The sequence below is a fragment of the Dryobates pubescens genome, chromosome 6, assembly GCF_014839835.1.
Source record: "Dryobates pubescens isolate bDryPub1 chromosome 6, bDryPub1.pri, whole genome shotgun sequence".
In the NCBI taxonomy this organism is placed as follows: domain Eukaryota; kingdom Metazoa; phylum Chordata; class Aves; order Piciformes; family Picidae; genus Dryobates; species Dryobates pubescens.
In genome coordinates, this window is record NC_071617.1 from 33,440,868 (window position 1) to 33,466,754 (window position 25,887).

Sequence of the window (25,887 nt, forward strand, 5' to 3'; positions counted from 1 at the left end):
TCCTACAGGAAGGCTGGAGAGGGACTTTCCACACAGGTGTCTAGTGATAGGACAGAAGGGAATGGTTTTAAGCTCAGGGAGAGTAAGTTTACACTGTAATTTAGGAAGATGTTCTTCAGTACAAGGGTGGTGGGACTCTGGAATGGGCTGCCCAGGGAGGTTATGGATGCCCCTTCCTGGGGTGTAGGTTGTTTAAGGTTCAGTTGGATGAGGCCTTGAGCAGCCAAGTTTAGTTGAGATTCCAACTTGAATTCCAACTTAAGGCATTCTGGGATTCCATGATTATTACCATTATTTAGGACTATATAGCTTTTAGGTGACAAATGATCTAAATGCAATAGGGATGCATGTATGAGTGATATCTGTAAACTTACTATACTCCCTTCCTGAGTGTATGTTCAAGAGTAGCAGGAAAAGAGCGAAATTCTATGTAGTTTGCCAGGTGCTTTGAAGCGGTCTTCACCATCTCTGAATTTTAAGCCTCTTGCATTATTCCCTCTTGCGTAATTGACTTCTGAGGCAGGTGGGTTGTTTGCTGGGGAAATGCATGTGGGTATTTCTGTCTAGACAGTACTTTGTAGCAGGTTTTTGTGCTGGTGTGTTACTGAATGATAAGCAGAGTCCTTTAAAGCACCAGTTGTTTGCTTAACAGCTTAGTAACAGTACTTTGGTGCCTTAGACCTAAAAATGACAAAACGTGGATCCTTAAGAAACTGAACAGATAATCACTAATTAGCCTCCCAAGCTTTTCAGCTTGTAGTTTATAAAGGTGGGTTGTAAAATAAGTGTTCATTATTTATATCATGCAGTGTATATTGCAATGCAGTGCCAGGTGTATTTAAGCAGGAGCTTTATACATTTACAGATAAACCACAATTTCAAAGTACACATGAAAGGATTTTTTGAAATATACATTTATGCTTGGAAGTAATTTTGTACATTTTTATTAGCAGTCAAACTCTGACAGTATAGGTCCCTAAATCCATGAAGAATTTCCTGTCAGATAGGCCTTGCTATTAGGACTCCTCCAGTCTGTCTCTCAATTACATACTGGAGTTTCACTAAGATTACGAAAGACTAACGATAAACCTTTTTGACTGAACCATTTTCAAGATATCATTCCAATTGATTTTCTCTATGTTATAGAGGTAAATGTATATTTTTTAAAAGAAATGTATAATTTTTGCTATAATTAATTTTTAAAATCAGTTAAATCAGATTGAAAACAGTCTAGGGTGCAAAATACACTGGGGAAAATAAAACTGAGCCTGAATCAGAATGGACATAATACCTTTAAAAAACATATAAAAGAGGGACAAACTGAATTAAGGAGCTCTGAGGTATGGTGTATTACTGTGTCCAGTTCAGGGCCCCTCAGTTTAGGAAGGATGTTGACTTGCTGGAGTGTGTCCAGAGAAGGGCAACGAAGTTGGTGAGGGGTTTGGAACACAAGCCCTATGAGGAGAGGCTGAGGGAGCTGGGGTTGCTTAGCCTGGAGAAGAGGAGAGTCAGGGGTGACCTCCTTGCTCTCTACAACTACCTGAAGGGAGGTTGTAGACGGGCAGATGTTGGTCTCTTCTCCCAGGCACCCAGTACCAGAACAAGAGGACACAGTCTCAGGCTGCGCCAGGGAGGTTTAGGCTGGAGGTTAGGAAGAAGCTCTATACAGAGAGAGTGATTGCCCATTGGAATGTGCTGCCCAGGGAAGTGGTGGAGTCACCATCATTGGAGGTGTTCAGGAGGAGACTTGATGGGGTGCTTGGTGCCATGGTTTAACTAAACCAAGTGTTAGGTGGATTGGATTGGTTGATGGGTTGGATGCGATGATCTTGAAGGTCTCTTCCAACCTGGTCTGGTCTATTCTATTCTATTCTATTCACCTTCATAAATTGTTTTTGCAATTTCTGAATTTTTTTGTCAGCCATTAGGGGCTGACACACCTGAAGTTGAAATCACATCAAGTTTCTGTAATGCTGGTGAGATGGACTGGAAGTTCTGTCTGTGGTTCCATTCAATTTGTTTTGATTTTAAAAAAATTTGTTTTGAATTATTTTTTTAAATTACATGAAGCACATAATTGAATATTGATTCAAACCAGAATGTATGTGTTGTTTTAGTTATAAGAACTGATTTGTTTTCCTATGTGTAAACAAAATTTGACTGTTAATACTCAATTTAGTATTCTAAGTGTTAAACGCATTGTTGTGTCTTGCCACAAAGGATTTTGATAGCTGCCAATGCTTTGTTGCTTTTAAACTGTGTTGCCCAGGTAGTTTTAGGCTGTGCCTTCAAAATTTTCCACAGATCTTGAACAGAAAATGGTACAATGTAAATAACTCACTATTGGGTGTAAAAAGGAAAATAATGATAACTCTAAACAATCCCATTGGGGAGATAACAGACTTAGAAGTATTGTTTTGTACAACTAGTTTCTTTTGGCTGCTTCACTTGGGGAGAAGCTAACCCACTTCTGCTTGACCTTGGCTACATTTGTCTTGTTCCTTTGTGTTCAGGGCCATAAGGAGGGGGGCAGGGAGGAAGAAGGTAATAGCAGCTCCCCTGGTTTTTGGCCAGCGGCATTCTTGAGGTGTTTATTAATTGTAAATACCTGCAAATATTGTAGATAGTGTATGTTTTGTACATGTTAATTGCATTTCACTGTAGATTGTAGTTTTACTTGTAAACACAGCTTTCATTTGCTTCTAGCTGGTCTGGTCTGGCAAATTTAATGTTGGGAGGAATTTTCAACCCACCACAAGAGAGTTTCAGGACAAGTCAGAGGTGACTCTGACCATAAATTCAGTCCCTCATTCCAGCAATATTTGATACATAGTAATTTTCCTGGTTACACAGGCTGACTGCTGATTTCAGCAATATAACATGGAAAGTGTAGTAGTTGAAAACTTACAATAAATTCCTCAGAAGTTAATGTTTGGTGTCCATTTTTGTGTATTACAATTAAGAGCTTATGAGATAAATAAGCAGGTTTTGCTTCTCTTACACTGTTTTCGCACTTACTGGAAAGTGAATGAATTGCACATGAGAGTTGGTGTGGGACATTCTGGAAGGATTAGGATTTATTTTTATTTGGATTTAATTTTTACATGTTATAATGCCACTGTGAAGATTTCAGCTATGGGATAGATTTAACAGCAAGAAAATCTCTGCAGACTATGTCCTGTAGGTTATTGTGTGGAGGTGAAATTTCTACTGGGACAGGTCAGGCTGTGGCAGTTACTACAGTCACAAGTGACATGCACATTTGCCCTACTTGTTTGATCCTGGAAGATTATAGGATTCCTGCTTGGAAATATGATTGTTGTATTGTGCATGGTTTATAATAAATCTGGTCAGAGATTAGGAAGGTTTTCCTGTTGGAAGTCTGCTGTGCTTTCCAGCAAGGGGCAAACCAGTGTTTTATAAAGATCATCTTTCTGATGCTGCAATTGTCAAAAGGTGGTTGCTTCCTTCCAGGTTCTAGAGCAATAGTACCCTCCCAGCTGATAATATCCCAGAGTTTTTATATTACTTCTGCAGTAGTTACAAATAGATCATATCTCTGAGAATAAAAGGGAACTGTAAATTCTGGTTAATACCCACAAGATTAGCATAATAAGGTAGAGTTCACAGAATCAGCTTGAAGTTAAACAGAAAATATTTTGCTAAAAGTAAAAAAAATTCTTTACTTACCCTTTTTAGAGATGGAATGTCTGAGTCCCTAAATTGGTAAAGGAAATAAACACCATACTGGGAATCACAGCTTCAAGTATTTAAGGCTGCTGTTACTAACAGCCTGTTGTGGTTTAACCCCAGCTGACAACTAAGCAACATGCAGCCACTTGCTCACTTCCCCCCTACAGCAATACTGAGAATTGGAAGGGTAAAAGTGAGAAAACTCGTGGGTTGAGATAACAGTTTAGTAATTTAAATATTGTAATTAATGATAATGAAAAGGAAAAGGGCGAAGGGAGAGAAATAAAACCCCAGAAAAGTACATGATGAAATTGAAAACAATTGCTCACCACCGACAGATGCCCAGCCAGTCCCCAGGTAGCAGCCCCCCTGCCAGCCCTTCTCCCAAGTTTTATAGCTGAACATGACATAGAATCACAGAATTGTTTGGGTTGGAAGGGACCTCCAAAGGTCATCTAGTCTAACCCCTCTGCAGTAAGTAGGGACTACCTGTCTGGGTAACCTGTTCTGATGGTCCACTACTGTCATAGTAAAGAGCTTGTTCCTAACACCCAATCTAAATCTCCTCTTCTCTAATTTAAAGCCATTGCCCCTCATCCTATCACTACAGGCCTTTGTTAAAAAATCCCTCTTCAGCCTTCTTGTAGGCCTCCTTGAAGTACTGGAAGGCCACTATTAGATCTTCCCCAGAGCCTTCTCTTCTCCAGGCTGTGCAACCCCAGCTCCCTCAGCCTGTCCTTGTACAAGAGGTGTTCATGGCCCTCCTGCATCAGGTCCATGTCCTTCCTGTATTGAGGGCTCTGGAGCTGGATGTGGTATTCCAGGTGAGGTCTTACCAGAGCAGAGTGAAGTGGCAGTATCACATCTCTTGATCTGCTGGCCACACGTCTTTTGATGCAGCCTAGGATGAGATTGCCCTTCTGGGCTGCAAGTGCACACTGCCTGCTCATGTCCAGGTTTTCATCCACCAGCACCTGCAACTCCTTTCCTGCTGGACTGCTTTCAATTTCATCATCCCCTGTCTTGTGTTGATATCTGGGATTGTCCTGACATAGGTGCAGGACCTTTCACTTTGCCTTATTGAACCTCACGAGATTCTCCTCAGCCCACCTCTCTAGCCTGTCCAGGTCCTTCTAGATGGCATCCCATGCTTCAGTCTTGGTATCATCAGCGAACTTGCTGAGGGTGCACTCATTCTCAATGTCTTTATCATTGATGAAGATATTGAACAGCACTAGTCCCAATACAGACCCTTGAGGGACACCACTTGTCACACATCTCCATCTGGACACTGAGCTGTTGACCACTATCCTTTGATTGTGATCATCCAAACACTTTGTTATCCACTAGACAATGCACCCATCCAACCAATTCCTTATCCACTAGACAATGCACCCATCAAATCTGTATCTCTCCACCTTAGAGCGAAGGATGTCTTGGGGTACCGTGTCAAAGGCTCTACAAAAGTTCAAATAGATGACATCTATTGGTCTTCCTTTGTCCACTGATGCAGTTACACCATCATAGAAAGCCACTAGGTTGGTCAGGCAGAACTTGCCCTTGATGAAGCCATGCTGACTGTCTTGAATCACATCCATGTGTTCTAGTATAGCTTCTAAGAGTATCTGTTGCATGATTTTCCCAGGCTAACAGTTTGGTAATTTCCGGGGTCCTCTTTTTTGCCCTTTAGATTGTTGGGCGCAATGTTTCCCTTCTTCTGGTCTCTAGGAACTTCACCTGATTGCCAGGACTTTTCCAGTATCATGGGGAATGACATCACAACTACATCAGCCAATTCTTTCAGAATTCTGGGATGCATCTCATTGGGCCTGATAGATTCCCTCTAGTCCACACCTAGTGGTCCGTTGACTTGAGAGAGGGACAGAACAAGATTACCAGTGGAGTCTGAGGCAAAGCAGTTATTGAGTACCTCAGCCTTCTGTTTGTGTGTTGACACCACCTCTCCATTCTCACTCCTCAGAGGGGGAACACTTTCTTTAGTCTTTGCTGGTTAATATACCTGTAGAAGCCCGTTTTGTGTTATTTCATGCATCCCTTGCCAGGTTCAGTTCTAGCCATGCCATTGCCTTCCTGATCTCATCTCTGAGATCAGCACTGGTCCAGGGAGGAATCTCCTCTGGAGACTTTCAAAACCCACCTAGATGCATTCCTTTGTGACCAGATCTAGACGCACCTGTGTTAGCAGGCTGGACTAGGTGATCTCCGGAGGTCCCTTCCAACCCCTGCTGTTCTGCGAGTCCCTGATTTTTAAAAAAGTAGAACTTCACCAGATTTTCAAATCTTTTCCTAGAAAAAGCAGAAAGCATACTTGTGACAAAAGACAGCTTCCTTGTCTAACATCTCTATGAAAAAAATGAGGGCTTTACAGTTTTTAGATAATAACACAAAAAATTGAATGTTGGATACTTTTCTGCTTTTGAAATAACTGTGTCAGATGGAATATCCTATACATGCCTCATGCAGAAAGTGATGGGTTCAGACTCAAGTAAGCATCTGAAAGCAAGCGTGGGTGTGGTGGTTTTTTTTGTTGTGTTTTTTTTTTTTTTTTTAAATAGGAGATGCAAGGCAACCTTCATAGTCTGCTAATGATAAAGATGCAGGAACTTAACACTGTTATTGACAAGTCTTCTCTTCCAGAACTGAAACTATAAGACTCATATTTCATTCTCAGTCTTTTCTGGTTTTGGAATTTGGTGAATATGATTAATCCTGTTTGGCTTATGGGACTTGTTTGTCAGACTCATGCATTTCTGCACTGGGCCATCTTTTCAATGACAAACTTGAAAACATGGAAAGCTATGCCAACTATGTGATATCCTGGAAATGGAACTTTCTACTTGGTAATGCTGAGTATGTTTCATCACTAGACAAAATCTCATTTAAGTAGAAAGGACTGCCAAAAAGACTGGGATGTATAAATTTAAATGTAACTTGAAAATAGATGATGGGTTCAGTTTCTTTCAGGGCACTCTCACAAATAGGACTAGAGATGTTTTGCTTAAACTCTGTACTAAAATTAATTTTCTGAATCCTCCTACTTGGATTCTCAAAGTTATGCATCTATTAAATGTGCTAGTTTTAAAAAAGTTATGAACACCCACATATCATTTTTTTGGACAATGATGCAAATGTGGATGCTTTCTAAATCAGACTATTTGGTTAGGAGGGTTTTTAGGCACTGATGCCTGATTTATTTGGTATATAATTAGAGATGAAATACCTGCAAGTCCATTTCATTTGGAATTTAGTTAGAAGAGAAATAAAAATAACCATGACCCTAGGAAAAGAGCTGGGAAGCTTGCAAATAACTAAGAGGGGAAATAGAGCTGAGGTAAATTTGCTTATTCTTAGAGACAGAGCTGTATTGGCCGATGCACTACATTATTTTTCAATCTTGTACTAATATTTATGTGAAGCAGAAGTTCAGTTTACATTTACAAGATTATATGCATCGTGTCATATGAACAGGGCATACGCTCTTGTGGCTTGTTAGTGTTGTGTGATTGTAAGAGTAATGACAGCAGAACTGAGTTTTGCATCACAACCTCCTGCTTTCATTGTCATCGCACTGGCGTATGTATACTTGCAAATAATTCACTTAAAACTGAAATAGTGTGTAATTAATACATCCAGTATTCATGAGTCAGTTGTGGGTTGGATTAGAATTATTTTTAAATAGCATTTCAAAAGCTTTACTCAAAACACCTTTTTAATAAACGGTATGGTTATCTAATTTGCAAATCTGCAGAGAGTAAAGCGTAATTTACCATACAAATATTACTTTACAGAATTAGTATGTACAATATATATAGTTTTAAATCACAAGAAGAACAAAAACTTCTCTCATTTTCTAAATAAGCCAATCATATATATGTTTTAAAATTGCCAATGGGAAAGATGTTATTGTATTTTATCTGATTTTGCTGAATGTGCTGTTAAAATGACAAAAGATTAATAGAAAAATGTAATAGTAATTTATTATTTTTCTCCTAGAAGCACTAAAACACCTTTTGAAATTTAATATAAAATTTCCAGTTGATTTGTGTGATAAACTTTTAACATTATTATTTAATCATTTTAGGTTGTAATGATAATAGATGAGATTGTCTAGACAAATAATTGAAAAGAAGACAAATCTGATGAACAAGAACTAGCAGAGAAAATCTGTAGCATTTCATCTCTGAGAAATACTGAGTTGCTACTTTTCACTTCTAAAGTAATTTGGTAGATTTTATGTTAAAATCCATTACAATATAACTGATCAAACCAGGAAAATATAACTGATTTTGCAAATCTATCAAAATAAATTTATTTGAATACTGCCATGGGTTATCAGAATTTTTCACTGATCTTTTGGCATGGAGATAAGTGATACAGATTCCCTGGACTGTCCAAAGACCCTGTTTCATATTGTATCACTAAACCAACCCTTTTTGAACATGAACTATTTCTCTGTGCCTTCATTTAGAAAGTTACTGCAGCAAAGATTAATAGACATATATAGATCATAATATATACATATATATATATATGCATATATACCTATATATAGCAAAATATTTTTCTTAACATTCTTTAACAATCTATGATTTAATAGTCTATTGATAATCCAGCAAACCAAATGGTAAATACCTGCCTACACATTTGACCTGTCTTTATAAAACCCTGATATTGCAAACTGAATGCTACAGATTTTCCTTTTTAGCCCCTAGTTCCATACTGGGAACTGAAAACTACTATGTAATTTTTAGGAAGATGCCTTTTGGTAAGGAATGTTAAGCTGCCATATAGCACAGAATGGCATTATTTTTTATATTCCTTCCTCTGTCTGTGAGGTAATATGAGGGATAAGGTAGATAACAAGAGGACTGGCAAAGACTCTGTGTTTTTTCCTTCCTCATTTTTATTTTATGCTTTGAAGAGACAGAAAATGCACTGTGAATAAATGTTTAGTTTATTTAAATAAGGTTTTTAAAATTACCTCGTATTATTTTTTTAGGAGGAGGCTATTCATAACAGGAACCTTCAATCTGTCTTTGTATGACAGTCAGAAGGATCATCTAAATCCAGAGCTTTAAAAGTATTGTCATTAAAATGGACTGTGTAGGGGTGAGCAGAGTTGTCACTGTCTGAGCTAAATATCTTGGCAGTTCTGCATCTGTATTATGTTTGTCCATATTATGGTTGTTGTCCACTGTACACAGACTTGTCTGTTGGTTCTTCAGCAGAGCAGATTTGGGTGAGAAACTGAGAAGCAGTCTGATACACATGGTCTCCCCAAGCATCCGTACATGCATCGTTCTTCATCTCTTTGGGGAAGCACATTGCTCTTTGACAGCTGCTGAGTGTCTAGGTGTTCATGCAAAAGAGATGGGACGTGACAGTGTGCTGTCCCTTTTGTTTTGAGAAAAAGGAATTTGTTTCTAACATTTTGCTAGACTGTAAGAAGAAAGTGCCTCTTGCACTTAATTAAAGCAGGATGATCTCATATGGTTGCTCAAAGTGAGCCTTGCTCACGTATTATGAGAACAGCTAAAAAATGTTCATTGGGACTTCATTCCTCATCTTTAATGTGGAGGGAAGAAAGCGCTTACGCCTGTTATGATTATAAAGGAGAATGGAATTGAGGAAGAATTGTCCTACTTATGTTTGTTCAATCACTGAGTCAAATGATGTAGGATTTTCAGTATTTCTGTAAAAAATTTTGCTATGTCACAAAATCATGACCTGCAAAAGTCTACTTTAAGTAGCATTAATAACAGCAGGAACATTGTTATGGAGACTTTGCTTATACATGTTTGCTTTATAACCAAGCATATAAAAAATGTAGCCATGGCTCAGTTCAGAGCACAGTGTAAACATCTTTTTTGTTTTGTTCATAGAATCATAGAATTGTCAGGGTTGGAAGGGACATCAAGGATCATCTAGTTCCAACCCCGCTGCCATGCGCAGGGACACCTCACCCTAGATAAGGTTGCTCAGAGCCACATTCAGCCTGGCCTTAAAAAACTCCAGGGATGGTTCTTCTACCAACCTCTTCCATTATCTCATCGCCCTCATGGTGAAGAACTTCTTCCTAAGAGTTCAGACTCTTGCTTAGCAGTCAGTCTTCACTGGGGAGAATTGAGGCAATTAATTTCTGTCAGGCTTTCTAGAATGGAAAATTTTACTTGTGTTTACCTAGCAGAAACACCACCTTCATCACACGATCATCCACAATCTTCAAGTGCTCTTTCCTGCTTTGTAAAATATGGGTTTATGATAGTGCTTAAATTACACAAATATACTGAAGAGAATCTAATTAGTTGTCTATTGACCAAATACTAGCATGAAAAGGGCTGTTGTAATTAACTACAAAAGAAAAATGGCAGTGAGAACACTGACAACTAAGTAGAGGCCTGAGTCTAAATGTCTAAAATGTCTATCATTACATGTCAATCATAATCCCATGCAAAAGAGGATGCTGTTTATTGCTTTTTGATCTGGCTAAAACTTTAATTTAAAATACCGTTTTACAGTAATTTTATTGAAAAATAAATAGTGGAGAATAATGAGAGATTATTAGTTAATAAACGGACTTGAGTTGCTGTAGTTAGAAGTGATGAACAGCAATTTAATAAGCTATGGAGAATATGAAGCATTCTGAGTAAACTGTCTTCAGGAATAAAGGGAAGGAAATGGTTTTGCAGCTATCTTTTACCATTTTTATGTTTGAGGCCTTGGAAGAAGACCCTTCAAACTTCACACAGTTTGAATAAATGTGCAGTTTTACAGCTGGAATGCTTTTATAGCATTCATGGCATAAAGAATCCAATTTCTATCAGTCAGTAAAAATATTGCTAAAGTAAAATACGCAAGTGGCATGAAAAGCAAAAGAGAAGAAACATGAAAAAAGTTCGGGGAGGGAAGAAAAAGTGTGTGGAAGCTGCGTATTATTCTACTGAAAGGAAAGATCCCCACATAAAATCTAATTTTACTTTGCAACTTTGTAATTTGCTGTTACAAATCTGTTTCAATTTCATTTATTTATTGTGAATTTTTATGGTATTCTGGAAAATGAGCATTTCAATAGTTTAATGACCTTTTTTTCCTAATCATGACAAGTTAAATATTTGTTTTTATAAGACCCTTTAATTTTGTCCTGCTTAGAATAGAATATGGTGAAACATGCATGAGAAGGTACTGGCTTGGCTCTGATACTCAGTTTCTGATATTTCTGGTAGAGAAAATTCATCGTGACCTTGAGACCATCATACGGATGAGATTTGGCTTCTGTCACTAGCCTGAAGACAGAATTTCATTTCCCGCACAATCTGATCATAGTTTCTAAGTGTTCCACACACGAGTGTCCAAGCAGAGATTTCACTGCTTTGCTTGTTCACTGCTTTGCTTGGCAGCTTTTGACAATGTTTTCTACTCTCAGGTGAATTTTCCTTCCTATTGTTGTAATGTTGTGGGAACAAAACTAAAGAGTCATAAAAACAACCCCATGCAGTGCTACAGGCTGGGGACAGAGTGGCTGGAGAGCAGCCAGGCAGAAAGGGACCTGGTGGTAGTGGTTGACAGCTGGCTGAACATGAGCCTGCAGTGTGCTCAGGTGGCCATGAGGGCCAATGGCATCCTGGCCTGCATCAGGAACAGTATGGCCAGCAGGAGCAGGGAGGTCATTCTGCCTCTGTACACTGCACTGGTTAGACTGCACCTTCAGTACTGTGTCCAGTTCTGGGCCCCTCAGCGTAGGAAAGACGTTGACTTGCTGCGTGTCCAGAGAAAGGCAACACAGCTGGTGAGAGGTTTCGAGCCCAAGCTCTATGAGGAGAGTCTGAGGGAGCTGGGGTTGTTTAGTCTGGAGAAGAGGAGGCTCAGGGGAGACCTTATTACCATCCTCAACTACCTGAAGGGAGGTTGTAGCCAGGTGAGGGGTGGTCTCTTCTCCCAGGCAACCAGCACCAGAACAAGAGGACACTGTCTCAATCTGTGTCAGGGGAGGTTTAGGCTGGATGTTAGTCACTGTCACTGGTGGTGTTTAAGGGACTGGATGGGGCTCTTGGTGCCATGGTTTAGTTGATTAGGTGGTGTTGGATGGTAGGTTGGACTCGGTGATCTTAAAGGTCTTTTCCAACCTGGTTAATTCTGTATTCTGTATTGGAAAGTGCATATTTGTCACTAATGTGATCTCATCTTTTAATTTAACCTAGAATGTTCCACCTGATTTGTCCATCTGCACTTTTGTGTTGGAGCAGTCTCTCTCAGTACGAGCCCTCCAGGAAATGTTGGCCAACACAGAAGAAAAGGCAGAAGGGGTAAGTTATTAAATAGTCACTTTTTTTCCTATTGCAAATTACCTTTCCTCCCGCCCATGTCACAGATCTCACGACTTGTACAAGCTTACAGCTTCATGAATTCTCTGTGTTTCATTTTCCTTCCCTTCTACAGGAATTGTCTGATTTTTGAGAAATTCTGAACACTTGCAGCTTTCACTGAGGCTTAAGAATTGTAAATTTCCAACAATTTCAATGTGCTGCAAGTCAGCATAGAGTTACAGGAATGTTTTAATTTGAGATATCATAATGTCAAATATAAAGCTTGATCACTCCGTCAGAACAGCTAAGCTTTTAAGGATTTGTGACTGAATCAAATGAGATTGTCAAGTAGTCTTAAAATGGCTTGAATGTGTGCTATTTTTCTCTGAAAATAATGACATTGTTCTGTGTGGCCTGAGCTAAAATGTCTCATGGTGGATAAGAATTATGGAAACCAACAGTTTTTTTTCTTTTTTTTTTCTTTTTCACTTTGGAGCATTAACTGTCTGGGGATAATGTTAATTGCTTAACTAGCAAATAGGTATTTACAAATAAATCATAATGGTGTAATAAATATTCTCTGTTGTTTAGTTAATTTGAGTTGTTATGATGCAGATGAGTGTACCATATATGCTCTGTGGGGTTTATTTCAATTCCATGCTGTGGTTCAAGTGCTGTAAACTTCAGGTGAGGAGGAGTGATTGTATGCTCAGCAGTTGTATGGGTGAAAGAGAAGTAGAGGTTAACTATAAATCTGTCACTCAAGGAGGCTGGAAGGAGAGAAAGAAACATGCCTCTGATATTTCTGGAAATTCCACAAGGAAGCAAATTTTATCATAGTGTAGTCAAGCCCATAAAATACTGGGTACTGACACTGAAAATGCTATTTGGGAAATTAAGTCCAGGAGCATTCCCATGGATGATCCAAAGTGTTTGCAGTCAGTGAGAATTTGTTCCAAGGATTAGCTGCAACAGCCGGAGAATGTTAATTACATCTGAGAGAAGAAGTGGTGCCAGAGTAAGGAGATCTGTACCTCTGAATGAGGGCTTCTCTTCCCTTACTTTGTAAATACTGAAACCAAGAGCTTGCAAATCTACAGGAAAAAAATTCAAAAGAGCATGGATGTACAGGTGAATGTCAAAAATCACAGTCCATACTCAAGGATGTGTGTGAGACCATATATATGAAGTAGAGCACCAGTTTTCTTGTTGTTTATTGCCACCATGTGTGGGCAGGAGCAGAAACTAAAGAAAGTGTAGGGAAGTGCAACGTTAAAGTAGTGCTGTAGGGCAGATTAGAGTGAAAGAAAAAAGAAATCAGCTTTTGAATATGAAGTATTGAAACTTTTTAATTGTAACAATAATTGACAGATTTTTTGTTGGGCTATCTTTAGCAGAGTCTTAGGGCCAACTCCTAATACTCTTAATACGGAGATGACATCCAGAGAAGATGGGAAAAGTATGAAATTATCTGCAGAATGGTTAGAAAATGTGAGCTTTTGAATATGAAGTATTGAAACTTTTTAATTGTAACAATAATTGACAGATTTTTTGTTGGGCTATCTTTAGCAGAGTCTTAGGGCCAACTCCTAATACTCTTAATACGGAGATGACATCCAGAGAAGATGGGAAAAGTATGAAATTATCTGCAGAATGGTTAGAAAATGTGAGCTTGGGTATTCTGCTGGGAAGAAAACAGGCTAAAGAGGGCTTTGTAGATGTCTTAGGCAGAACATTTGCAGTAATTCTGGGCTATTTCCTGTGCTAGATGTGAGCAGAAAGAGGCTTTTATAAGGCACAGTGACTGTTTGGACCTATATACTCCAAGCTGGAAGAATGGTGCCTAATGGTTATCTGTTATTTCCTGGAAACAGTTATTGTTTTCTGTGAATAATGATGAATGTCAGAATTCTGGGCGTTCATATCCATGCCTGGAAGTAGAGTGATGGCAGTTGTACGGTGCTGTGTACTCGCAGGTCTTTTGAGATTTGCTGAAGAAAGGTGAAGCAAAGTCTCCAAGTGTGGTCATTATGTGATTGTTACCTGTTTGCAGAGTAGTTTACTATGCTCTCAACACCTATTCAATCCCAATGTTAGCAAAAGACACAGAGCTACAGCTATACCAAGCCAGATAGCTGATGTTCATTGAATAACGAATATAATTCTGTCGCAAATTTTGCATGGTGTCAGTGCAAATACATTAGGAATCTACCTGTATGTTTCTTGCATACTGATGCATTGATATTAGAAGATGATAATCTTGACGATCGTAGCTTGTAAACAAACAAGATCATATTGTTGCCAGTGTCATTATTTTTCTTGCTAATAAGTTTTTGAAAGCCAATAAATGAATATGCATATGGTGATAAATTAACAGAACTGGCATTTGGTGGCTGGATGTAGTTTCTACAAAAAATGCATGAAGATTTCCCTTATTGTTATAGTTGGTACTTACCTAGACAGCTTTGTATTTGTCTGAAGTAACTGTTAGAACATGCAAGTTTTGCACTTAATGACTGGTGTGGATAGTTTAAGTTTTAGGAGAAGGCACAATTTTGTGCAGACATCTGGAGCACTATTACATTCTTGGAGTGGTGTATTTTATTTCTGGTTTTCTTTTTCAATTTAGAATAACTGTGTTTTCATTAATTTAGGAGAAGAAATAAGAATTTCTTGAGAGGTTGTTACTATAAACTGGATTCAGTGTAACCTCAATTTCCTAATGGAAAGAAACCTGCAAAGGAAGTCTTTTCAGTCCTCAATTGCTTTTCATTACATTAGAAATCATTAAGGCTGCTGTGTTAAAAAGTGGTGTTCTTGGGCTTTGCTTTTTTGTGGCGTGTAATCTCTTGAATGCTGTTTATAGAATAGGTATTCTTATTATATAACAGGTAAGTCAGCAGTAATGAATTGCTTGAGTAATATGAACAACATTTCATGCTGACTTGAGGTAGAGCAATGAACAGCTTTCCTCATGCTGGAGAAAGAGTAACTGTGCATTAACTGGGTTTAATTGTAATTTCCAATTAGTATGTATTAAGTGTACAGGATTACCTCTGCAATAAATACCTACCTTTTTAGTGCAAGGATCAAAAATTGGAAATTTCCATACTGTGAGATTAGTGATCCATTTATCTAAGTTCTGTCTTCTGAATCAGCTAAATGCTAGTAGTAAAGGCAACAGTGGGAAATGAGTGACATTTCACAGGAAAGAATATGTATAGTGCCCAGTTTCTTTAACCCTAGGTGCTGAGTAGTTACTTTGTGCCTCAAGGTTTTGTTATTTCCTTTTGGAATAATATGCTGAGCCCTGGCAGTTTCTTAAGTCATTGAAATTGATAGCTTGATTGATATCTTTTTGTTTAAAAGAAAAAAACCCACACCACAACCCATTTTGTTTGCTCAGGCAGCATTATTTACACTTTTCATTTAAAATAGGTAAATTTCTCTTTTTTCTGGGTATCTGAGTGCTATGTGCATGCCCTACTTTTATTGTTAGTTTATTGTGGTGGGTTGAAAATTCCCCTCCAACATTAAATTTGCCAGACCAGCTCAGCTGGAAGCAAATGAAAGCTGTATTTACAAGGAAAACTATAATCTACAATGAAATGCAATGAATATGTACAAAATACACAGTATTTACAATATTTACAGGTATTTACAATTAATGAACAGCACAAGGACCCTCCTGGTCAAAGACCAGGGTTGCTGCTAATAGCTCACCCTCTCTGTCCCGCTCCTTACCCCCATGTACACAAAGGGACAAATAAAAGAGCAAAGAGACGTTAGAACTTAGGCAAAACAGTGCAGCGAAGGTCACGCAGAAGCCAGCAGAAGCACCAAGTTAGTATCTCCCAGCCGGAGGCAGTGACAAGAGAGCGAGATCGTTTTGCAAACTAATTCTTATAGTAGATAACTCTCCAACAGGATTGTTTAGAACTATCATTATTTTATTTTTTACACCCAATAGTGATTTATTTACATGTTACCACTTTCTGTTCAAGATCTGTGAAAAATTTTAAAGGTATAGTCTAAAACTACCACATTCATCCACAGGAAAGAACAAAAAAAGAGGGTAGGAAAAAGGGAGGAATCTTGTGCAGAGAAAGTATTAAATAGTCCTGTAAATAAATACTGTGATTACATATATGCTGAGTGTATGGACTCTGGTCTCTTAGGCAAGCAGAGTAATAGCTGCTCTGTCCTAGATGGACCTACAGCTTATGTATTATTTTGTCATTATTTTGACTTGGGTTTTAAGCGTATTAGAAAAGCACAATAAAGAAGAAAATGGAAATATTTAGTTTCTTACAAAGCATTTAAGACCAGGAAAAGTCTTTTTGTCTTCTATTCTTAGCTTGGTTGTTAAATTTTTCCAGTGATCCTTCTTTGGAGCTCAGTGCCTTGTTTTTCCAGAGAAAAAATAATTCACAGCTTTCTGGAATAATGTAGGAATGGACACGACAAGGTGTTGTAATGATGTTGTGCTTTTTTTAAACAAATCTTCCTTGACCAGATTCAAGAGCTTTAACATTTCTCTGTGTGAAAGTGCTGAAGTGCACTAATCATAACAGCTCCTGGAAAATTTTCCTAATTTGTTTAAGAAATAATGCCTGGCCATCTATCCATATCTTGTATTCAGTAATTTGGGCGATTTCTGAACAATATAAACAATACTAGAAATACTTCCAGATGTGATGGATATTGTGTAGGAGGAAGGGACCTCAATGTAGGTCCCCAGCGTACAGATTTCAACCATGATATATAGCAGGCAAAGTAGGTTAGCAGGCAAAGTAGGTCATCACGCTGGTCATTCCTAATATTTTGGTGGAAGTCATGGCCAGCATACTACTTTAAGTCCCTATTGTTGATGCACTTTGAATTTTACAGAGTGTATTAAATTCTCCACCAAGTCACCTTTCTATTGTGACAGTTCTGGAAGTACCCAGCCCTGTTTGACATGGAAAAACTTCAGATACAGTCTTAGCATCCATTGCCTCAGCAAATGATTTAGACTTTTTTACCTAAAAGTTTTTTGAAATCATCCTCAAACAACATGATGCATAAAACACAGGAATTAAGACAAAAATTTGCCAAGAGGGTATGCAAATCAAAATGAAGTGTGAGGTAACCTTCTTAAAGACTATTGCTACTAACTGTTATTTGAAATATATTTCAAAGGTATTTTTTTAATATGCTTCAATATAATTTTGTTTTTCTAAAAGTAGAATTGGAAGGTACTATCTGTATTTATAACAAGTGTCTAGTTTGAACTTTCTTTCTATGTTAATACATTTATTACTTTACAGAGATCAAAAAAAGTTCTGGCCACAGTGACTAGGTACAGAAAATTAAATTAGCTTGCCATTTAAAGGACATTTTACTGTAAGTGAACAAGCATGAAGTCATTTATCTTTTATATTGGCTAGAACAAAAGCCTGGTTTTCTTTTGAAACCAGTAAGAGCTTGTGTTTCCTTGAGTTATGCTTGCTTTGCTTGGGTTTTCTGAAATCTATCCAGCAGTCTCATTATATAAATAACATGCTACTTTTTTGCCTTGTTTTGTCTTTTATATTCCTCTATGATAATTACCATAAAGGAGGCCTTTGAAATTGGATGACTCTGGATTGTATGTTACATGCCATATTATGGTGAATAGACCATGTTTATATATGACACATACAAATACTGATGAATACAAACACATGAGATATGTGAGTTACTCTCTTTCTGCCAGTGTCATGTGTGTCTTTGTATGAATGAGTGAGTCAGAGCTTTTGGTAAACTGTCTTTCACAGCACCTTTAATTATTTCTGTTATCTGTGTTAAAGCATTCTTTTCACTCCAATCTACTAAAAGATGAGTGAGTGCCAAGCCATCCCAATTTTATTCTTGTGCCATCCATCGATGGCTGAGTATCATTTCATCATGAGGATGTAGAGTAAGAGGTACTTGTTCTGGTGAGAGCATTTAGAGCTCCTGACAGCTGAGCTGTGCTTTTTTTCTGCCAATGTGGTGTGTGCATAGGGTTCTTTTTCTTGAGGTGTATACAGAAATATGTGAGACTGAGACTGGATTTTTTGCTGTTTGTTCATCAAAGTGGGTGGAAAACTCAGTTTCTCTGCTTGTGGCTAGGCTTCATGCTATATGAACTTGCTAGAAAATCCACCTGCACTTGGAGTGTAATGTACGCCTGTAGGAATTGTGTTTTAATGACTCTTTCAGGGCAGATGCACCAAATTAAGTTATCCTGTATGGAAGCAGGTGGATTTCTCTCAGTTACTTATGTGTCCTTTCACATCAAGTGTCAGCTTTTTGATTGTTTACAAGAAAAAATGTACTACTGAAATAAGTAAGGATTTCTTTGCATGTCATCTGTAGTGAGAAAGTGAATGTATCTGTAGTTACAGTTTCTGCATTTAAAATTACACCACATACCCTTTACTAGAATATGTCAGAATAGTGTAAGGCTCTCTAGTATTTATTCTCCAAAGTGGGCTAGACACAAGGACTAAAACAAGAATTAGTTCTGATTTTGTGTGGTCCTGTGAAAGAAACCGAATAGCTTGACTGAAAAGGATTAGTGTTGAAGTCGCTAAAAGTGGAACTCTGAGTTACCATGAAGACAAGTGAGAAATATGGACAGAAAGATTAGAATGGGGAAATAAAGATATTCTATGGGGCTTTTAGCTTGGGTGAGAAAATAAGGGGTTTGTCTGTTTCTCTGGTTTTTACCAGTTAATTCCATAAAAGATGACAGCATACTAATGCCATTCAGTGAAGATTCCCTGTTAAATCTTGGAGAAGTTGTGTGTGTTTGTTTGGTTTAGTTTTTAGGATTTTATTTTGATTGCTGGCTTTGTTTTTAAATTAAATTTAGCACAGAAAATTTGAAAATTATACATTTAAATTTACAGCCATAAAACTTGTTTGTTGCAGTGGTTGGAAATGATACAGTAAATGGTATTTAGGCAAAATACAAGGTAAATTGATAACCCTCTCCAAAGTTGCACATTCAAATGATGTTCCAGAATGCTGAAGAGTCCATTTTCCTACACACTTCTATATAAAGCCAAAATACTTAAACCACTCATTTACCCACTAGATGCTTCTCCAAACTCACTGAATTTTTAAGCCAAGTCAGTCTAGCTACACTTATGTAGAATAATATTATAAGTCAGGTCCTAGGCATCATGGACTGAACTCCCTGGTTTATATATATGTTGATTTTAATGGCTCCATGTTTTAGATTCTTTAAAGGATATGTCATCTCAGGTATTGTGAAAATTGGAGTAATACTTTTGAGATTAGGATTACAGTAGTGAATCATCATCATAACATTGATGGCATCTAATTATGTATATAGAAGGGCTTTTAAATCAGTGTTCTGTAAAGTGGTTGTACACTGAGCTGGGGAGAAATAAAGTAGGAAGCTCTCTTTTACATGTTGAGTGACATGTAAAGTTGATGTTGAAAAGGTAATGGGCATGTGGAAAACTGTGTCATAAGACAGTGGTAGAAATGGACTGAAATTAAGGTTACACGGGTTATTTTTGTGACTTGCTGTCTTTTTACTGTTTGCCTTAGTTAAGTTTTTTGGGTGGGTAAAAATTAGCATATTTCCTTTGAAAATCTCAAAACTTGGTACTTCAGCTCGGTGAGAAGTCTTTTGAAATAGATTTTTTGGTGACTATTTATAATTCTTGTCTTTTACAGTTCTCTTATTTCTGACCATACAAAAATGCAACTTTACATTAATGTCACAGCTGAGACAAAGTCTGGATAGTACTGTATTTTCCTCTTCTTTTTCAGTGCACACAGCTGTAATCGGAATTATTGGTAATGCCCCAAACCTTAAATAAACAGAGTTGCCCACTGTCTTTGGATAAAGAAGCAAATGTCTCCATTAACTTTTAAATGAAAGTCTCACTTATATTGTGGCAAAGCATTGTAATTAAGACTAGGAGTTACTCAGATTTGTGCACTCATAAATCCTTGTTAAGCCCTTATTAAAAGAATGAAAGCATTTGATTTTGTGAGCATTCTAAGTTAAACTGTTTCTGTAATATGAAAAATTGTAATCTCACAACCTTGACTCCAATATCTGACATCTTCATTTTTCAGGAAAATGCTGTCTGCAGATGCCCATCCATCAGACAGAGTTCCAGCTAAATTGCATCATGAGCTTATTAACTCCCATCTAATCATCCAGTAATGGCTGATTAATCTCTTCTCCTGGTGCCTTGTTTTAATAAAATCTGTTTTCCATGCCACTTACTAGCAAACTGCTGTTTAATTTTGTGGAGGCTAGTATTTGCTGAAGGGAGCAAAATTCAGCCCTTCTCTTCTGATCCAAAGAGCAATGTGTGAAGGAATCATCGCATGCAAGTGTCCTGCGTATGTAATTCTCCTTCTGTATTTAAGGGCTAAAAAGGTTTTTATGCTGTAGGGAAGTGATGGATGCATTTTGGGGCAGGTATGCAACTGTAGCTGTTGAGTTTTTGAATATTCAAATCATCTGTCTCCAACTGTGGAGCTCTGAATTCATTAATTACTTTGTATTAGTAAGCAGCAAGATAACACAGAGAGCTGGCAGCTTTATTATTTTCTCAGCATGGGAGAAGGGGGAAAGTAATTTCAACCTTCATCCAAATGGAAAAGGTAGCACACCCTATTTGTTTTAATAAATGTTCTGTATCTTAACGAATAAGCCAAATTTTCTAGGTACTTCCTTAAAAAAATGTGAAGACTGGCAGTTAAATGCAGTCTTGACAATTTAAGCTCTCTGATATATGCTGAAGTAGCCTAGCTAATAATGTATGTGAAAGCTAAGAGCAGTTACTAGTATGAGATGGAGATGTTTTCAGTATTGCTAGTGGAACCTCCATATGGAAGAAGACTCAGAAATGAACCCTAAGTCTCCTAATATAAAGAACCATAGCTCTCTTAATGTTCTCTCACTGACCAAAAAGTTTTCTCTTTTGGCAAGTCATAGATGTGGTAAGGCAAGAATTAATTTTTAAAATCAAACTTTTGATCAAAAAGCACAAACTCTAGCTTCTTACTTCTGTAGCTTATTACAAGGTTTTCATTAGTTTGAAGGGTGTCTACAGCTGTCAGGCATAACTCACTGAAGTAACAAAATATTGCAGTGGTAATTTTCTTCAGAAAGTCTTTGGATAAGTCTTCATCAGAGAGTGGTGTGTCATGAAGAGAAACTAAGCTGTTATATCCAGTAATGTTAACTTTTGCTTATTGCAATTTGAATTTTTACAACTTAAATGCTTCTTAGTGCAAAGAAAGAGGGAGAAAGGAGAAAACAGTAGAGCTCAAAATATTTCATGCTATGTGTGGGCCTTTGTATCACACAGATGGATTTATCAGCTAGAAGTGGAAAGCTTTGTGAAAAGAAGAGATAGAGGCTTATTCTACTTAAAATCCTGAGTATTCTTATCTATTTTAGAGATGTTGTACTAACAGGAGAATGAATGTGGTAGGTTGAAATTACCCCCCCACATAAAATTGCCAGACTAGCTCAGATGGAAGCAAGTGAAGCTGAGTTTAGAAGCAAAACTACAATCTAAAATATGAAATGCAATGAATATATGCAAAATATACAATATTTACAGTTTATGAACAACACAAGAACCCCCCTGGACAAAACCAGGGGGTTATCAACAGCTTCTTTCTCCTCCCCCGCTTTCCCCCCTGTATACAGGACAAGAGAAAAAAGGAGAAAAGCAGAGTAGCTTATTAGTACTTAGCCACAACAAAGAACACAGCCAAGGTCAACAACACCTAAGTAAAAGCCAGCTAGTATCTGCTAGAGGGGAGAAATTGAAAAGAGAGTTAGTTTGCACAAATAACTTTATGTTAGATTTCAGACTAATGGGAATATTTAGACCTTATCATTATTTTCTCTTTTGCATTTAATGGTAATTTATTTACATTCTGTCACTTTTCTATTCAATCTGTGGAAAATTTTCCTAGACTACCGCAATGAGGAATACAACAGGAGAAAAATAAAGTGAAAAACTTTTGCATATAAAATAAATACTGTCATTTTCTCCTCAGTGCACCTGATTTAGCATCAGAAGCAAATGTTAGCCGGCCATTTGAAGTAAGGCACAGAAAGAATAAGGCTTGACTTTGATCAACTGCACTTTGATCAAATATAAGTGCTGGGGAAAAAATCAGGAACTGCAGGCATAGTATTTTTTGCATTCTGACTATACTCAGGGAGAGGCATGGACAGGAATAACATCATTATCTATTTAAAATCACAGAATTGTGACAAGCAAATATTTCTAGCCTGGCACATGGGCTCTTCTTTTGCTTATGCCATGTTTAGAATGAGGATGTATGAGGATGCGTGGTGTGAAACCCAAACATTTTTATCGTCCCAGGCGTTTCCCATTTTGGAGGTAGATGGCAGGTATTTTCCCAGCCTTACCATGAATGTTAGATCTCTTAAGTGCTCAGTTTTTTCTTTCTCAGATGATCAGTAAAATATGACTTTAGGGGAAGAGAATTCAATTTGTTTTTTCCCACTTAAGCTTTCTGATCTAGATTTCATATACCGAAGGAACTAAACCAAATAGTCATAAAATCATAGAATTGCTTTGGTTGGAAAAGACCTCTAAGATCATTGAGTCCAGCTATCAAGCTGACACCACCATGGCTGTTAAATCATACAAATCACGTCCCAAAGTGCCATGTCTACACATTTTTTAAACACCTCCAGGGACGATGATTCCACCACCTTCCTGGGCAACCTATTCCAATACCTAATCACCCTTTCTGTAAAGAAATTTTTGCTACTAGTCAACCTTAACCTCCCTTGTCACAATTTGAGGTCATTTCCTCTTGTTCTTTGAATCGACACTAGGGAGAAGAGACTGACCCCCACCTCATTACAACCTCTTTTCAAGTAGTTGTGGAGAGCAATGAGATTTCCCCTCAGCCTCCTCTTTTCCACACTAAACAAACCTCATCTATTTCTCATTAGACCCAAGGCCTTTCTCTGGACATGCTCCAGCACCTCAACATCTGTTTTTGTAGTGAGGGGCCCAAAACTGAACTCGATATTCAAGGTGTGGCCTCACCAATGCTGAGTACTGGGGCATGATCATTTCCTGAATCCTGCAGGCCACACTATTCCTCATACAAGGCACCTGAACACACTTCTGGCTCATGTTCAGCTGGCTGTCAACTAGCACCCTGAGGTCCTGGACAACTTTCCAGAACATTGCCCTACTCCTGTAGCATTGCATGGGGTCGTTGTGACAAGACCTGGCACTTGGCCTTGTTATTAAACCTCATACAACTGATCTTGGCCCATCAATCCATCCTGTCCAAATTTCTCTGCAGAGCCTTTCTACCTGTCTGTTAGGAAGGTTAGGGTTTTGCTTGTTTGTGAGGGTTTTTCTGTTTGTATTTTAATTTGTTTTTGTTAGTTTTGTCTTTTTGTTGTTGTTGCTGTGTTCTCTCCCTGTACTAACCTGTACATAGCAAAAAGGAGCTTTGAATCTTAGTGTTCCCTAAATTTAGATGTGTATTGGGAAATCCATAGGAAAAAGGGGTCCTGTGAATTCTGGTCTGTGCAGACAAACAAAACATGCACTGTCAGGGTGAAGCAAAATCTGTAGATGCACTGTGGAGCCTCTTCTTTCTTGTTATCTGAATTGTATCTTAAATAAAAGTACTAGGGTGAGATATCCATTGTTTCCTTTCATTTGTTTGTCAGCTTTACATTTATTTTGCCAACATTAGGAGAATTACTCATAAGTATGAGTAGTCATTTACTTTTATCTTCACCTAACCTACATTCCTTGAATTTCCAGGCAAATTAATATACTCCTAGATCATGCTTGTGCTGGTTTTTCACCCCCAAATAGGATATGAAATGTCTTGAAACTCACAGGTCTTCCAGAATAGCTTCCATATGGCAAAAACTAACAAAATTGTATCTACATATGTTACACAGGCAAGTTTTAGAACTTGGGACAAAATGGTCTGAAAGAAAGAACTGTTTTCTGACTTTAGTAGCTGGAAAAGATCTCCCACAGATAACTAGAGAAGAGGGAGCACATCAGATCTGGGAGGGGTCTGAAGAGGCACACAACAGAAGACCTATAGAATGGGACTATAATTAAAAATGCAAGATTTCTTTGTGGTGTGCTCTGCACCATTCTTTCAGAAGCATTCATTATCTTCTGTGAATGATGGTCATGCAGATGACAAACTGTAGGGTTTCACAAGTGTATATGCATAGTTCAAGTGGTTGTCCTGAGAAATTGCTGAATAAAGTTGCCTCTGGCATATGCCTAAGCTTGTGGCAATTCTATTTAAAGATGAGCATACCAATGCAGATTTAGTGTGTAGAGCTTATAACTACTTGGCAAATACTGCCCTTGACTCTTGAAGCTAACTGGTGTCAATTAAAGGAAGCTGATGGGCAATTCAACAATTACAAGGCAATTATCGTACCACTAATAATATACATTGAGTTTTGAGTGTATTCTTTCTGATACCTATTGTGTCTGCCTTGTTCACTTAAACTGAGAGGTGATGAGAGCTTTTCAAAGCAAGGCAACAAAGTGTGAATCAATTCCCTCTTTCCAGCATTGTCACAGTCAAATTGTTTGTCATGCTATGTCCTCAGCGCATATACCATTTTAACAAAACAAAATATATATCAAAAGTAAGGTAATAAATGGAGAACTTGTGTCTGAATCTAACTTGGCTATTCCTTACTCCTTTTTTTAAGAGATCTTTGTTGTGTCATTTGCATTTAGATGTAAATCATTGCTTGCTTTTCTAACTTAGCAACATCTTATTATATCCGTTTCATACATTGCATCTATTTTAGAACACTGGGTCGTTTTTAGGAGGGGTGTCTGCATCTGTATCTGATTACAGAAGTCACAGTAAAGATTATTATAAAACAATAAAATAGAGGCAAATAACAGAATTTCTATTATAAATCTAAATGCAGTCCAAATCTGAGAAGAGAGGTAGGAATTATCAAATTAAAAATGTTTATAAATGTATTGTGTTAATTAGTTGATAAGTCAGACTATGTTTTCTAAGCTTTGTGTGTTAGGAAGTCTGAACAACATTGAAAATATAAAACTCCATTTTAATAGAAATATATATATGTATATAAAAAGTGATAAAATTTACTTAGAATAAAACTATTTTAATAGGTGAGAACTAAATACATTGCCTTTTGTAACAGAAATTTCACAAGTGAACTGGAATCCAAATGGTTTTGAATTTGCTCAGGGTTTGAGCAAAACTGTCTCATATTATTGCTAAATTTTTGTGGCATCTGCTAACAAAAGGTCAATGTGTACCTGCAGTAAAAACTACAGAAGGCTCACTGTGATGCAGTGCTTTTTTGTGCTACTTCCAGAGACAAATCTACTTCAGTACTACTGTTGGTGCCAACTAGGTTTTTAATAGGTAGTGCCATACTAAACTGAAATGTATTCTAGTAAATGTTTTCAATCCTTTTAGAGACTGCAAGACTTTTTAGTGTAATTGTAAATGTGCTTACTTATTGAACCTTGAAACAGTTTTGTTAATGCAAAACCTTAACCTTTAAAAGTGACTCCCTCATTCCCCATAAGAAAAAGGAAGGACATTTTGTGTACTGTTCTCTGTTATTACACAACATATTCTCTTATGCTGCAAGTTGTAGGGTCAGGGTTTGACAGGAACCCCCTAATTTTCCTTTATATAGCATTCCTTAAAAAAGCAAATCTTGAATAGCAGCCACTAACCTTTCAAAGTGAACAGTATTCACTTAGGACAGAGGACTTGAGGAAATGGAGATACGTTTTGCGGGAAACTGTTCTGCATTTTT

General features: G+C 37.6%; 1 protein-coding gene across 1 annotated transcript in view; it reads left to right on the forward strand.

Annotated features, from left to right (window-relative positions):
• RYR2 (ryanodine receptor 2) overlaps positions 1-25,887 on the forward strand; it is a 377,267-nt gene that overhangs the window by 100,953 nt on the left and 250,427 nt on the right. Inside the window, exon 3 of the mRNA XM_054162288.1 lies at positions 11,913-12,017. Coding sequence (XP_054018263.1) covers positions 11,913-12,017 — 105 coding nt within the window. The remainder of the gene's footprint in view (positions 1-11,912; positions 12,018-25,887) is intronic.